General features: G+C 39.8%; 4 protein-coding genes across 5 annotated transcripts; 3 read left to right on the top strand and 1 right to left on the bottom strand.

Moving 5' to 3' along the window:
• Positions 1 to 2,168: 2,168 nt before the first annotated feature.
• On the bottom strand, positions 2,169 to 4,248 carry PV09_08795 (uncharacterized protein). The gene is made up of 2 exons (XM_016362751.1): positions 3,764 to 4,248; positions 2,169 to 3,702 (listed from the first exon to the last, which is right to left on the bottom strand). The coding sequence occupies exons 1-2, from the start codon at positions 4,208 to 4,210 to the stop codon at positions 2,521 to 2,523; spliced, it is 1,629 nt and encodes a 542-aa protein (XP_016209359.1). The 5' UTR covers positions 4,211 to 4,248; the 3' UTR covers positions 2,169 to 2,520.
• A 188-nt stretch (positions 4,249 to 4,436) lies between these two features.
• Positions 4,437 to 5,627, top strand: PV09_08794 (uncharacterized protein). The gene is made up of 4 exons (XM_016362750.1): positions 4,437 to 4,721; positions 4,775 to 4,786; positions 4,840 to 4,990; positions 5,041 to 5,627. The coding sequence occupies exons 1-4, from the start codon at positions 4,695 to 4,697 to the stop codon at positions 5,307 to 5,309; spliced, it is 459 nt and encodes a 152-aa protein (XP_016209358.1). The 5' UTR covers positions 4,437 to 4,694; the 3' UTR covers positions 5,310 to 5,627.
• Positions 5,628 to 6,063: 436 nt separating this feature from the next.
• Positions 6,064 to 8,778, top strand: PV09_08793 (hsp75-like protein). Its single transcript, XM_016362749.1, has 7 exons — positions 6,064 to 6,177; positions 6,238 to 6,288; positions 6,342 to 6,468; positions 6,524 to 6,689; positions 6,744 to 7,709; positions 7,764 to 8,198; positions 8,251 to 8,778. The coding sequence occupies exons 1-7, from the start codon at positions 6,135 to 6,137 to the stop codon at positions 8,296 to 8,298; spliced, it is 1,836 nt and encodes a 611-aa protein (XP_016209357.1). The 5' UTR covers positions 6,064 to 6,134; the 3' UTR covers positions 8,299 to 8,778.
• Positions 8,779 to 8,826: 48 nt separating this feature from the next.
• Positions 8,827 to 10,860, top strand: PV09_08792. 2 transcript variants are annotated; one of them, XM_016362747.1, is made up of 4 exons: positions 8,827 to 9,165; positions 9,264 to 9,373; positions 9,449 to 9,574; positions 9,630 to 10,860. In XM_016362747.1, exons 1-4 carry the CDS (start codon positions 9,144 to 9,146, stop codon positions 10,644 to 10,646), a joined length of 1,275 nt encoding a protein of 424 aa, XP_016209355.1. In that variant the 5' UTR covers positions 8,827 to 9,143; the 3' UTR covers positions 10,647 to 10,860. The 2 variants fall into 2 exon arrangements, with proteins under 2 accessions (XP_016209355.1, XP_016209356.1); XM_016362748.1 differs by having other exon boundaries at positions 9,449 to 10,860.
• The last annotated feature ends 3,454 nt before the right edge of the window (positions 10,861 to 14,314 follow it).

Genomic DNA, 14,314 nt, shown 5'->3' with positions numbered 1-14,314 from the left:
AAAAAAAAAAAAAAAAAAAAAAAAAAAAAAAAAAAAAAAACATAGACCCAGCAGTCCACTTCGAAGTCAACAAAGGTAGAGCACGTACAAACAGCTATTCGATGAAATTCACCCGGAGAATCAATCAATAAGCTCACCGCAACAGAACTGTATGTCAGTGCAGTATATTATCCTAATCGCCGCTCCTCGGCTACTCCATCTTCAGCAAGCTTGTGTCTGGATACAACATATCTGTCTTTTGTGCCTTCACTTAGTAATATCTTACCCATATGAGAGAATGAGCGTTCGGAATTGTCCGAAGCTCATCGTAGAGGATCAAGTCATGTTTTCCGTCATTTCAAATCCCAGGTGCAATGGCTTAACCATGAACGGCGGAGCAGACTAGAAGTTGAAACGTCATACCAACAGGGGGAATTTACAACACTATTCATGCCTGCGTAAAACAAAATTTACAGACCCCAAATATAAAGTTAATTCTATCAATTGCAGATGCAAAAAATGACGCTCAAAATTTTTCTAACCCAATGGCAAATCCGCAGATCTAAGCTAGGTCCGGTCATCCCGCAATTGATCGACGAATATGCCTTTGATAGGATTGATATTTTATTAACGCAGGACTAGCATCTCAAGCTACTAATTTATGGGAATATTCAGAAGCAAACGTTCAGGTCAACGAGTACGTTCTTATCTCTCTAAACAATAACATATCTCCACGACAGCATTCCAAGCTGGTGAACATTACTTGCGTTGTTTTTGATCTACAACTTCAGCTTAAAATATCGAGCTGCTCAATCCAATTATATGTGGTATTTATGGCAGCTAAGACAGCCGATACTGTCTGCTCATTATGATAAGAGTGAAACCCATCCAGTCTTTGCTTGCGGTACCTGCTGAAATTATATACAAAGTGGTAGTGTTCAGCCCACGGGAGGACAGATCGTGCTCTCCACTTGTAGAATGTCTTCTAGATGACTTTCCCACTAGTAAAATTCTACTGGCATACTCAAAGCACGTAACGTCAATCAGGTTACAAAATTATGAAGAATCTCGCCAAGTGACTACTTTAATTTCACAGCTTTGTCAAGATCAGGCACATAGATACTTACCGAGAACCCCCCTTTTGTTGCATTTTGCATTGGTGGTGACCATGAGTTCGCAAGCTATGACAGGCTTCGGTATTTGGAACAAATCAAGCTCAGCTAGGAGCTACACTGGTGGGTGCCCTCTCCGGCATGCACTGGCTGGTCCGAGGGGACTACAGAAGTTTGGCTTATAAAATTTTCATGGCTCTGCATAGTTGAGAATATGACGACGTAGTTGATGTTTCTGTATTCTTTCAATCGTTTCTTAATTTCAGGACTCCTCAAAGAGGTACGAAGTTAACCATGAAATGTGGTTAATCGTATGCCTCAGATGAGGCCGAGCTTTATGTCGACTTTTGCTGTGATGACTAGATTGCCGGTCCTTACTCTTCCTTTAAACCGTGAAACAATTTTATACGGCAGTCTCGACATGAAAATATCACAAAGCCAAGAATTTCGATCATTAAAATCTTCTTATAAATTCGCAAGCTAATCTCTGTAGTATATCAGATCCCCGGATACCGTGAACACGAGTAGCCTCGAGTCTTCCCTAATTACAACAGCCAATTGAGCTCTATTTAATTTTTGTAACCTTTCTATCGTTTTGGCCAAGATAGGTTTCATTTCGTTGTCCAGTCGCTTGTATGAGATTCATTACTTTGCATCATATGACTGAGAGATGCTGGTTTTATGTTATTGTGTCACAAAGATTTGAAGGCAGTTAAGTTAGGTGTGGAGTGCTTATTACAGTAATGCCAAGTAATCAGCTGAAAACGTAAATTACCTAACAGCATCAAGAGCTCAGGGGACAAACAGAAGATCCGGTGGTTTGACCAATGGGCAAATATTTTTCTCTATTTTTCTCTACATAACAATGAAGGATTTTTCAAACAAACAATTTGAACAGGAGTCGCGGCCACATCATCACGTCGCATAGACTCGCTTCATGTATAGCACATAATTTCCGGGACGAAATATGTCCAGTATTCTGAGCAGTCTATGTAGAGTGCGGCAAATCCTGTTCCGTTTGCAGTCGACTTCGGAGGAGTAGGAACTTATAACAGCATGTAAGCATAGAGCCCCAATCACAGAGCCTGATAAATCATTCAGTGAAGCAATTGCCTATTCGGTTGGTAACTGAACAGTATCTATGCGAACTTTCCTATACCTAGCGAGTCTTGGAAGTAAAATAAATACACACTTGTAGACGTCAGCTGTTCAGAAACAAAAATGTAATGTTCTCAAAATATTCCAGACTATGTCAAGTTTCATCTATCGCTGATATGGATCCTTGCCTTAGCAGCCACCTATCGTTCTCTACCAATGCCAGGTTTCTATTGATGTAGATTCCGAGGGACGCCATCGATAAAACCTTCATTCCCGTTTTGAGTTGCTTGGCTCTTAAAAGTGTTCGTGATTTAATTTTTTTTCTCATTCATTAGTGGTGATCCTTCACAAGAGTATCTATAGTCATCGTTTTTTTCCGTAGCTGAACGAACGAAGCCCTTTGTAAGTTTTGCAGATGCGATATTTGCTCAACAAGAGTATGATTTCTTACTCTCAAATCTACCAGCTCATTGGCTTCCTGCTGGTTATCATTGTTGGTGGATGCTTCCATCAGCTTCTGTACTTCACCGTTCATCGCTATCGTCGATAGCGGACTGGTAATTCGATGACCAAGCTGACCAGATTCTAGAACTTTTGATGAATATGATGGTCGTGCTAACGCGCATCCCAGACTGCCTAGCATTTCCTTGCCAGGGGGTTGGCTAGCTCGAAATCGCGTTGCAATGAAGCTGGATTTTAGCTGCGATGCCATAGTATAATTTCCCGGAGTGCCACTCTCAGTTTCTGTGTTAATGATACGAGGTTTCGTGATTCCTAGTATCGAAATGCCAGAACTCTTCTTTTCGACTAATTCTAACCCCGTTATTGGAAGCATGGTAATGCTGCTCACGGGGCCTGGCAGCACAGCAAGAACGGACATGAAATTACCCCTAGGAACGTCCCAAGTTGCAATCTTTCCACTACTATGACCAGATAGCAACTGAGTGCCATCCCAACTAAGCCCAAGACTAACACCGCTTCCTAGCTCTTGTCCCTCTGCTTTCCAGAGACAACTATCTCTTGGCTGTATGGGAGCGGTAGCATCACCATCATATACGTCATTGACAAGATCATAATTCCGCATTAAATCTATAAGCTGAACACTGCCATCTTCGTAGATTGTGTAAAACCCACGGTCACACCTGTCCATAACAAGAGCTCTGGGTATATCTCGTAGCAAGTATGTCCGAAGTGTAGTGCCTTTTTTGCAATCCCAGACCAGGATAGTTCGATCTTCTGATGCGCTGATCGCGATATACGTCGGACCGTGGCCATAAGCCATTGCAAGTGCCGTGATTGGGCCGCGCTGAGCTGACAGGGAATGAAGTGGCAAAACGTTACGAGAACTTGAACTATCCGAGCTAGAAAATGTTAATAGCTCGCTCAAAGACCAGATTAGAACAGTGGCATCGCAGGACCCAGAGAGAATGAAGTGTGAGGAAGCGTCCCCAGTGAGGCAAGTAACAGCTTGAAGATGAGCATGTGAGGTACTTGATAGACGCCCTGTAGCTATCTTTTTGAGCAGTTAGCAAGCTAGTTCTCAATCAGCTATTCATCGGAAGAAGATAGCTTACCTCCCATGCTATTACCCGGCCTCCTTCTGTGCCGAGTAATAAAACAAGACCAGACGCAGCTAGCGTCAGACAGGTGATCTTTTCATTAAACGGTACTGTCGCTTCGTGATAGCCCTTCTCTCTGTTGTATACGTGTACGGTGGCCTTTTCCGATTGCGCGGCAAAGATATGCGTTTCGCTTACAGCGACGCAATTCGGTGCCGATACACTTCTCTTGAATGTCTGTTGCAAGCCAGGCAATGGTCGCAGCTCATGTAGGAAGATTCCAGCATCCTTTGAGCCAGGAACTGTTATGTTGGTTGGCGATTGAATTGCTGCGACAAAGCGCTCGGTGAGCATTCTGTCAATGTTTGCGTAGACTACTACTTTTTGCCGAATTTTTTTTTTGACAGGTGGTAAACGCGAAATGTGCTTTAAGTCCGTGCTATGTCCGTTGGCCAAGTTCATCTGTCGCGCAAATCTACTCAAGTCATTTGAGGCTGGTTTGCGGCGGTGGGCTATTTAACGCCTCGTTTTTTCTCCGATTGTTGCGAGAGAAGGGAAAATAAAACTTTGTAGGCTGGATCCTTTTGCAAGATATAGCCAAGGAGATGGGCATTACTACGTGACCATTGAAGTGACAGTTTCAAGTGTTCTGTTGGGGCTGCGTCTTATGCGGCAAGACTAGCCAGCGAATAATGTCATCCCATTCAGATTCAAGGTAACTTACCGACACTAAGGACTTCTCGTAAGCACCTCTTCACTCGACGTCTCGATAAAGGCACATTCACCTCATATACGGCCAAGGCGATAAATCTAACCTCACTTTCACGCTGTATACCAAAACAAGAATCGATTTTGTTGACACAGTCTTGATAAGGCTGTGGCGAATCTTCGTCATTTCTACATTTGCCTGGATTCAAACTCAACGCAGCCTTCGTTTCAAAACAGTATGTTCGCAGAAAAAAGATTACAGAAGGTAAAGCTGATATGAACCCGCAAACTATCGAAATTCTCGCTTACTCTCGACAGGAGCTAACTAAAGTATGACCTACCGCGTGATCCACAGATCTACCTTATTGCTGATAAGTCCGCAGCTTCACGAGCATGTGGCACCGGGGATAACTCTAGTTTCCGCAGATAATTTGCAAGAGTGGCTCATGGACATCCAAGTGTTGGATGACAATCCGATATACAAAGGACAGACCTACAGGTTGAAGTTCACGTTTAGCAATAGCTATCCTATAGGCATGTGTAGCGTGAATAGATGTCCGATAGATCTGCTGACTTACATCTAGAGGCACCAGAAGTTGTTTTTGTCAAAGATGCTACCCACTCGATACCTATGCACCCCCATGTCTACTCAAACGGCATCATCTGTCTTGACCTGCTTGACCGCCAAGCATGGAGCCCAGTCCATAATGTAGAAAGCGTGTGCATAAGTCTACAGAGCATGCTCACGAGTAATACTAAGAATGAGAGGCCTCCAGGCGACGAGGAATTCGTGCGGCACAACACCAGACGGCCACGCGACATAAATTTTTACTTCCATGACAGCACGGTCTGACTACTAGTCTGGATGACCAGAGCACGTTGGCGGTAATTCACCATACGTGACATGTGTCAATCGCATGGTCGCGATTTCGCATTGAAAAGCGTAGGATGCCACGAAGATCAAAGCGTGCATGCTTGTACTGTTTGAATTCTGGATTCTGTGCATATCGATTTAAATACCCTTTAAGTAGCTGGCAATAAAGTTTTTGGTCATATGTATAGTCTTTCACAATCGATATATACTTCGAACATTTGACACTAGCTTCTCAACTCATAAAGCCGGGAACATAGTAGAAGAAAATGATAGTGCCAGAATGTATGGAAATTTGCTTGAACTTAATATCAAAAATGATAGTCAGCAAGCTAACTTTCAGCTCACTTCCATACAATTCCGATTCCCACACATTTGGCTGGTGCGTCGTCTGCCTTAAACATCCTGATAACACGAGGCATTGTAAACCTACTTTCACATGGCCAATTGGTGAATCAAGGAAGTGTAGAAAGTAATTTAACATGATTATAGTATGTTTTGCGTGCTTCACAATCTTTCGACTCCATCAATTCTCGTTGTAATGATGATTAAAGTCCACATGAGCAAAGAGACTACGCTGTAAGCAAAATGCTCGTCGATGTGAGCGACAAATAAATTTTAAAAGGATCGATGAGCTCGGCATAGGCACGAACCAGGGGCCCCCCTGTAGAATGACGCACGGACGGCTCAATGAGCCTTGGGAATTTTTTTGCGGCGCGAAGTTTTCGACCCTCCACAAAAATATCCTTTCACTATCCTATCCACCAACAAACTCCTTTGACGAGCGCAACAAACGCAAACTCCATTATGGCCGAAGAAGTATATGATGGCGCGATCGGTATCGATCTCGGTAAGGCCATTGTGCCTAAAACCCTCTACAGCCCGTATGCTGACAGTTGCTCACTTCTAGGTACTACATATTCCTGTGTTGCCGTGTATGAAGGCACCAGTGTCGAAATCAGTACGTTCTACACTACAACAGAGTTTAATTAAGGCATGTTAAGCAATTGCCAGTCGCCAATGAACAGGGTAGCTTCACCACGCCGTCTTTTGTTTCGTTCACGCCGGAAGAGCGGTTGATCGGCGAAGCGGCAAAGAACCAGGCGGCAATGAACCCAGCCAACACTATCTTCGACGTGAAGTGAGTGCTTCCAAATTGTTTGATGCTTGGGCGGGATTCTTACAGATGTTTTCAGGCGCTTGATTGGTCGTCGATTCGATGATGAGACCGTGAAGAAGGATATTGAGTCTTGGCCATTCAAGGTTGTGGACAAGGACGGCAATCCTTTTGTACAGGTCGAATACCTCAACGAGACCAAGACTTTCTCTCCACAAGAAATCTCTGCTATGATTCTCGGCAAGGTAAAATTTTGATCCATCCTATATTAGCATTGTATCCTAACTGTCGTCGGATAGATGAAGGAGGTTGCAGAGGTCAAGCTTGGCAAGAAGGTCGAGAAGGCCGTAATTACTGTTCCAGCATATTTCAATGACAATCAGAGACAAGCTACCAAGGATGCCGGCTCAATCTCTGGCCTGAACGTACTCCGAATTATCAACGAACCTACTGCTGCCGCCATTGCGTATGGACTTGGCTCTGGTAAGACTGAGCGTGAGCGAAATGTTCTCATCTATGACCTCGGTGGCGGTACCTTTGATGTATCCCTTCTTCACATCCAAGGTGGCGTGTTCACCGTCAAGGCTACTGCTGGTGATACACATCTCGGAGGTCAGGATTTTGACACCAACCTTCTCGAGCATTTTAAGAAAGAGTTCCAGCGCAAGACTAAGAAGGACATGTCTGGAGACTCCCGTGCTCTACGAAGACTCAGAACTGCCTGTGAGCGTGCGAAGCGCACATTGTCCTCTGCCTCTTCCACTACTGTGGAGATAGACTCTCTCTTTGATGGTGAGGACTTCACAGCCACCATCACACGCGCCCGCTTCGAGGAGCTGAACTCCAAGGCTTTTACTGGTACTCTCCAACCCGTAGAGCAAGTCCTTAAGGATGCTGGCCTCGATAAAAGCAAGGTTGATGAGATCGTGCTTGTTGGTGGCTCGACCCGTATCCCACGGATACAGAAGCTTCTCAGTGAATTCTTTAACAACAAAAAACTTGAGAAGAGTATCAACCCTGATGAGGCAGTTGCATATGGTGCTGCTGTTCAAGCTGGTATTCTCTCTGGTAAAGCGCAGTCCGCAGACACTGCTGACCTTCTGCTTCTTGATGTTGTTCCCCTTTCCCTCGGCGTCGCTATGGAGGGCAATATCTTTGCCCCAGTTGTGCCCCGCGGGCAAACCGTTCCAACTTTAAAAAAGCGAACCTTTACAACTGTCGCCGACGGGCAGCAGAGTGTACAATTCCCGGTATACCAAGGAGAAGTACATTTCCCCCTCTTTTTGACATTGTTCCTTAAGCGCTAACCTCTTTAATAGCGAGTGAACTGCGAGGACAATACTAGTTTGGGCGAATTCACTCTCGCTCCAATTCCTCCAATGCGGGCTGGTGAGCCTGTTCTAGAGGTTGTTTTCGAGGTTGATGTAAACGGCATCCTAAAGGTCACCGCCACGGAGAAGACTTCTGGTCGCAGCGCCAATATCACTATTTCTAATTCTGTTGGCAAACTCTCCTCAAGTGAGATCGAGAAGATGGTTAGCGACGCTGCCAAATTCAAGACCACAGACGAGGCATTCAGCAAGCGGTTTGAATCGCGGCAGCAACTCGAGGCATACATTGCACGTGTTGAGGAAATGATTTCGGGTCCGAGCACCTTGAAGCAAAATCAACGTAAGAAAATCGAGGACGCACTCAGTGATGCCATGGCCCAACTCGAAGTCGAGGATGCCACTGCGGATGACTTGAGGAAGAAGGTACGTCTAAAATTTCTTCGCTGCTTGCTTAGTATGTACTGACCGTTACTAGGAACTTGCCCTCAAACGTGTAGTCACGAAGGCCTTTTCCACCCGCTAGAGTGGCGGGTTTGCGAAGCAAAGTTGGACTAGGCTAAAAGGGTTTGGAGTATAACGACGTGACAAAGCTGCTTCTAAACATGACTTTGATGCATATGGAACTCCTAAAAGTGATACGGCTATTTTCATAGATTGGAATTTTCGCGTTCCAAAAAGTGCCTTACGATTCGGATGTCCAGCTGTGTGCAATGAGGAACGTTAAATCCGCCGTCTTCATTCAAAGGTTAGTCTGTAGTTCTTAGATAGCGATCGATGCATGGCAATTTGAATTATGACGTCGCAACTTTTGAAGGGTGGTAAAGTCTATTATGCACGATGGTATCCAGTTGAATAATTCCTCGACATGGCGATGATATGAAAGCAACGACAATGTAACTTCATGTTCTCCGTACAAGACGCTCGGATCTTGAGGAGCCCTGACGACTCGTGCCAACCATCTCGGTTCAGGCGGGCGCGCATGGATCACATTCTACGGCTGGATGACCCGAAATTTCCGGCGGCTTGACGGGCCTTCGCTCTTGTAAGATATAACAGACGCCAACAACCATTATTCGACACCCGCACATGTTGGACACGCTGTTTGTTCCATCGCGCTATCTGCAACTATAAAACGCGCATCATTGCCGACTCTTTTGTTGAGAAAGACCAACGTATTCGCCCCCTAGTTGGGAAGCAGGAAATCGGTGCTAGCTCCACTCCTGCACCGAGAAAAGTGAGCGTGACACCCGCGAGAAGACTATTTTCCTGAACGGTGCCCTGCAGGCGGTGACCTGCAAAACTTACCTCAAGCTGGCGCTTCCACTTCCTGTCACTACTCCCACGAGAGGAGAAGGTGACACTTCTATCATGGGAAGACCTACAACCCAACGTGTGTTACACTTCTCTTACAAAATTTTGTTCTTGGACGTGCCGATTCGGCAGTCTGTGCAGGCAGTGTGGGAGAAGGATATTGACCTTCGATCTTAGGAGTCGCGGTAGCAGAATGTCTAACGGACGAGGCACTCTCCCATCTGAGGACGTACAAATACTCGAGCGTCGATAAAAGTCCGATCAGCAAATACATTATGCGGCATTATGTACGTGATAGAGCAGAAGAGCTCACGCGTCTTTGGAATGATCTTTACTGAACATCACTGACAAGAGTCGAGTAGTGGAATGCGTTTGTGGAGCTATTACCACTTTGGCTCGCGCCGAATCTAGTCACATTGATCGGCTTCTTCTTCATACTTGGGAATGTTGCTCTGATGTGTTACTATGTTCCCGACCTGGTTGGGCCGGTACGAGACAGACGTATTCAAGATTCCTTCGAGCAAGAACTGAGGTACAATACAGGCACCAGGCTGGGTATATATAAGCTTTGCGATTGGCGTGTGGATGTATTCAACTATGGACAACGTGGATGGTAAACAAGCGCGACGAACTGGAACCTCTTCACCTCTTGGGGAATTATTCGACCATGGTATTGATTCGCTCAACTGCACCCTCGCAAGTTTACTTGAAACCGCTGCTATGATGTTTGGAGCAACAAAGGTTGGTGCGTTCACGGCATTGGTGCCTTGCTTGCCCATGTTTTTCTCCACGTGGGAGACCTACCATACACATACTCTCTATCTCGGTTATTTCAACGGTCCAACTGAGGGTCTAATAATTGCTACCGCCATGATGCTAGTGTCCGGCATTTACGGTCCGGAGATATGGCAAACTCCTCTTGCGCAACCATTTCCTTTCTTACAGGCTTTCATTGGCGAGAAAACTTCTGTCAGAGATATTTGGGTGCCGCTGATACTGGGTGCATTCTGCGTAGCACATCTCCCTGCGTGTGTGTTCAATGTTTGGTCCTCACGAAAAGCAAAAGGACTACCTATGCTACCGCTCTTTCTGGAATGGACACCTATGGTTGTTTTCACAGCTTCGTGCATCGCCTGGCTTGGCAGCGACAGTTCTCATCTTTTGAAAGAGAATCACCTGACTCTTTTTTGCCTAACAATGTCGTTGGTCTTTGGTCGGATGACCACAAAAATCATTCTGGCTCATTTAACCCGCCAGCCTTTCCCTTATTGGACGGTTCTTCTCACTCCGCTTGTCGGAGGTGCGATCCTTGGTAATCTCCCAATGTTGGGCCTCCCGCAGATTAGTCACAGTGCAGAGACGCTCTACCTGCAGGGCTATTTCGTCTTTGCTGCTATTGTGTATGCGAGATGGGCACATCTAGTGATCACAAGTATATGCGAGTATCTTGGCATCAACTGCTTGACCATACCACTTGAGAAAAACAGTACTGACAGCGCGAACGGTGACATGAAGCTCCCGTCGGGTGGAATAAACAGACCTTCGGAGAAGCATGATTGAAATTTTTACATACCGGGTTTCAGAAATTTGGGTTTTAGGCATTGCCATATCTCACGTTTCATATTACATAGCGCTACTGGGTTAGATAGCATTTAGATTCATGGCTATATTTAAAGCAGTTAAAATAAGTAAGATTCATGATCAACCTTATAAGTTTAGATTAGTCTATTTTATAACATAGGTAATTACAAGAGACCTTAGGAATCTATTCTCTATCCGTCAAGATTCGCTAATGTAAGCCGCTTCTATAAGGGTAAGCTTTCTAGGACAAAAGAGGAAAATACTAATATAATATATTCAAAGAGGAGGAGTATATATGTGAGGAACAGAGAGAACACTGACGTATAGGACACGTGCTGTCACGTACGGTGTAAGGGGTGAATGTAAGCGTGATATCAGGATAGGGAGCAATAAGTATGGATTGGTATCAAAACTGACAACTAAGGAGTCAAACTAAGGTGGATACTGTGCGTAGCTTAAATACTGCTTCCCCCTAGAACACGTGACCCGCGGCCTGAGCGCAGCTGTACCGTGCTGTTAGGAATACTTTCCCAGTACCAACTAGCTTCACTAATGTAAGCCACTTCGAAAGGGTTTAGCTTCCTAGAGTAAAGGAATAAGGTATAATAAGAGCTTATTATGGAAGGAATATAATAAGATAATTATATTTATAACTTAGAATAGTATAAGCTTTAAAAGTATAGGAATATGTTTAAACTAACTACTAGGTAAACTAGATAGTTAAATTATAAAGAAATATAATATTAATAAAGATAGGATATTTATATAGGCTTTATTCTTAGTATTCTTATTACCTTATTTATTCTACTTATTCTATTTAAAATAAGTAAAATAATTATTTTTATTAATTAATAATACCCTAGCTATTAACTATTAATTAATATATTTATTTTACTTAAAATAAGTAAAATAATTAGAATTATACCTATATAATTATTTATATATTATTTTATAATACTATTCCCCTCCTTAATAAGCTTATCTTAAACTTTAATATTTAAAGAATTTAATAATTATTAAAAGGAAAATAAAGATATCTTTAACTTCTTCTCTCTATTATAAATATCTTACTTCTAAAATTAAGGAATCCAAAAATATTACTATACTTAGTTATAAGTATTATTTAATCTATAGATTATCTTATATTACTATATCTTCTTTAAAGAGTATTAAATATATAAATTATATTTATAAAGGTATAAAATATATTAATATATTATAGGATATTCTAGATAAAACTAAGGAGGAAGCTAAATCTATTATAGAGGAGAGTCTTAAAAGATTATCTAAATTAAATATTAAATAATAAAAACTTCTAGCTTAACTTTCCTAAAGTTAAAAAATTCTAAAGATAGCTAAAAATTATATAAAGATAAAAGTAATTTATTTAATAAATAAATTAAAAGAGGAGGAAGAAATAAAATAGATAAGAAATAGTGGTTACTTTAATAGTAAGCTATATAAATTTATTAATAATCTTATTATCTTTAGTTAAATTATTAGAAATTAAGAGATTTTAAGTATATTAGATTTTTATAATAATATTATAATAGCTTAAATAGATAATTAAGGTTTTTATATAATTTTTAAGTATTTTCTTTTAATAAGTAACCTTTCTACTTTATAAAATAAAAATATTAATATCTTCTAACTTAGTAATCTAAGATCTTCTTAATCTTATACTCTAGCTTAGTAGAGTCTTTTAATTTAATTTCCCTATTAAGGGGAGTCTCTAGATCCGCCTTTTCCAATAGTAAAATATAAAAGATAGGATATATTTTTATATTTTTAAGTAATTATAATTTATAATTTATTAGTTTTATAATCCTCTTAATTTTAAATAGTCTAATTTTTAGAAAATTAAATTTATTACTTTAGTATTTAATATAAATATTTTATTACTAAAAATAAATTTTATCCCCCTTTTTAAAGTCTAATCCTTTAAATCTTTTTTAATTTACCTAGAAGATTATTCTTTAATTTAAGAATATAATATTAGATTATAATTAAGTATAAAATAATTATAAATCTTCTATAAATAGTATTACTTCTATAGGTAGATATACTAATATATTAACTATTAATCTTAATTCCTTCCTAAAATTTATATAATATAGTGATATTCTTATAGTACTTTATTTAATTATATTATATATTAATATTACTTATAGTAAAAATTATACCTAATTATTTTATTTATTATTAATATATATTTATAGGTATTACTTTAATATTTAGTTTACTTATTTAATCTAGCTATTATTTTATAGGTAATATACTATTAATATTCCTTAGGTTATTTATAGTATTTAATATAATTTCTTCTAGAAATAAGATATAAATATTTTATTTTAGTTAGAAATAATCTTTTCTAATATATTAAATCTTCCTACTTCCTTTAAAAAAACTTTTATTAAATAAGAAGTAGTAAATTATTAAGGAATTAGGATAAATATTATATATTTAGTTAGCTAATTAATAGTAACTATAATATTTTTATATTTTATATTATTTTTATCTTTAAAAGGTGGTAAGGGTCTAATAAAGTCTAGTAATACTTCTTACTAGGATTTTTCTAGTATTTAGTTTAGTTAGAGTAATTTATAAGATTTATATTACTTATATTTAGCCTTTTTATATAAATAGTAGGTCTTAATTTAAGTAAAGACTTTTTATTATATTCTAGAAAAATAATAGTTTTATTATAGTCTTTTTAAAACTTCTTCTACTTTAGTATATCCTTATAAGGGTGATTTATAATACCTAAGTATCTATTCCTTTTTAAGATTTGGAGGTAATATAATTTTCCCTTTATATATATAGACTTATAGTTTATTATTATAGTCCATATATTGTTTAATAAAGTTCTTTTTTAATTATTTAACTTAAATCCTCTAAATTTTAAGTATATTAATTTTAATTAAAGATATTATTTAATATATTATAGAGTCTCCTTTTTACTATAAAAGAGTATATTTAACCTTTATTCCTTTATTATAGTTAGTTCTTTTACTTAATATATCTATATTAGTATTAAGTTTCCCACTCTAATATTTAATCTTAAAGTTAAATAATAATAGTTTATATAATTATCTTAGCTATTATCTATTTAATACTTTTATAGTAGTAAAATTTTAAAGATTTTAGTAATCTAGTAAGATTAAGAATATATTCTTTATACCTTCTAAATAATATTACTAGTATTTGAGCGTGTCATGGGGTCACCCCTATGACACGTGATTGGCACCATCCTGTTGCCTGTCTGATTAAAGCAGCACCGACATCAGCTAATATAACCTAACATAACCCAATATTACCTAATATTAGCCAACTAGACTCCTAAACTAAACTGACTTCCTAATTCGATTTCACCACGCGCACACCTAAATCCTAATTAGGAAAGGTGTGATAAGGCCCCCTTTATATTCTTAGTAAGAACTATTTTTAGGCCTTGTCAATGTCTGTTGTACTGGGGAAAATGGTTCATACTCTAAAGGGCATCACGTGATACAGGAGCAAGGGCCTCAGGTGTCATATGATATGGTGAGGGTATATAAGGAGAGGAGAATGAGGAAGATAAGAGAGATATAGCTTCAGACAAGAACAAGATAACAGAAACCAGCTTTACTTTGCCTCGTACAGAACTT

The sequence above is a fragment of the Verruconis gallopava genome, assembly GCF_000836295.1.
Source record: "Verruconis gallopava strain CBS 43764 unplaced genomic scaffold supercont1.48, whole genome shotgun sequence".
In the NCBI taxonomy this organism is placed as follows: domain Eukaryota; kingdom Fungi; phylum Ascomycota; class Dothideomycetes; order Venturiales; family Sympoventuriaceae; genus Verruconis; species Verruconis gallopava.
This window is presented reverse-complemented; position numbering and strand designations above follow the sequence as displayed.

Bases quoted from the DNA above. Each gene is read 5' to 3' on its own strand.
- PV09_08792 (XM_016362747.1), top strand. From the start codon at position 9,144: ATGGGAAGACCTACAACCCAAC. The intron at 9,166-9,263 runs GTGTGTTACACT...CTTCGATCTTAG, and splicing joins GGGAAGACCTACAACCCAAC to GAGTCGCGGTAGCAGAATGT. The intron at 9,575-9,629 runs GTACGAGACAGA...GGTACAATACAG, and splicing joins TTCCCGACCTGGTTGGGCCG to GCACCAGGCTGGGTATATAT.
- PV09_08794 (XM_016362750.1), top strand. From the start codon at position 4,695: ATGTTCGCAGAAAAAAGATTACAGAAG. The intron at 4,991-5,040 runs GCATGTGTAGCG...ACTTACATCTAG, and splicing joins TAGCAATAGCTATCCTATAG to AGGCACCAGAAGTTGTTTTT.
- PV09_08795 (XM_016362751.1), bottom strand. From the start codon at position 4,210: ATGAACTTGGCCAACGGACATAGCACGGACTTAAAGCACATTTCGCGT. The intron at 3,703-3,763 runs GTAAGCTATCTT...CTGCTCAAAAAG, and splicing joins GCCGGGTAATAGCATGGGAG to ATAGCTACAGGGCGTCTATC.
- PV09_08793 (XM_016362749.1), top strand. From the start codon at position 6,135: ATGGCCGAAGAAGTATATGATGGCGCGATCGGTATCGATCTCG. The intron at 6,178-6,237 runs GTAAGGCCATTG...GCTCACTTCTAG, and splicing joins CGCGATCGGTATCGATCTCG to GTACTACATATTCCTGTGTT. The intron at 6,690-6,743 runs GTAAAATTTTGA...GTCGTCGGATAG, and splicing joins CTGCTATGATTCTCGGCAAG to ATGAAGGAGGTTGCAGAGGT.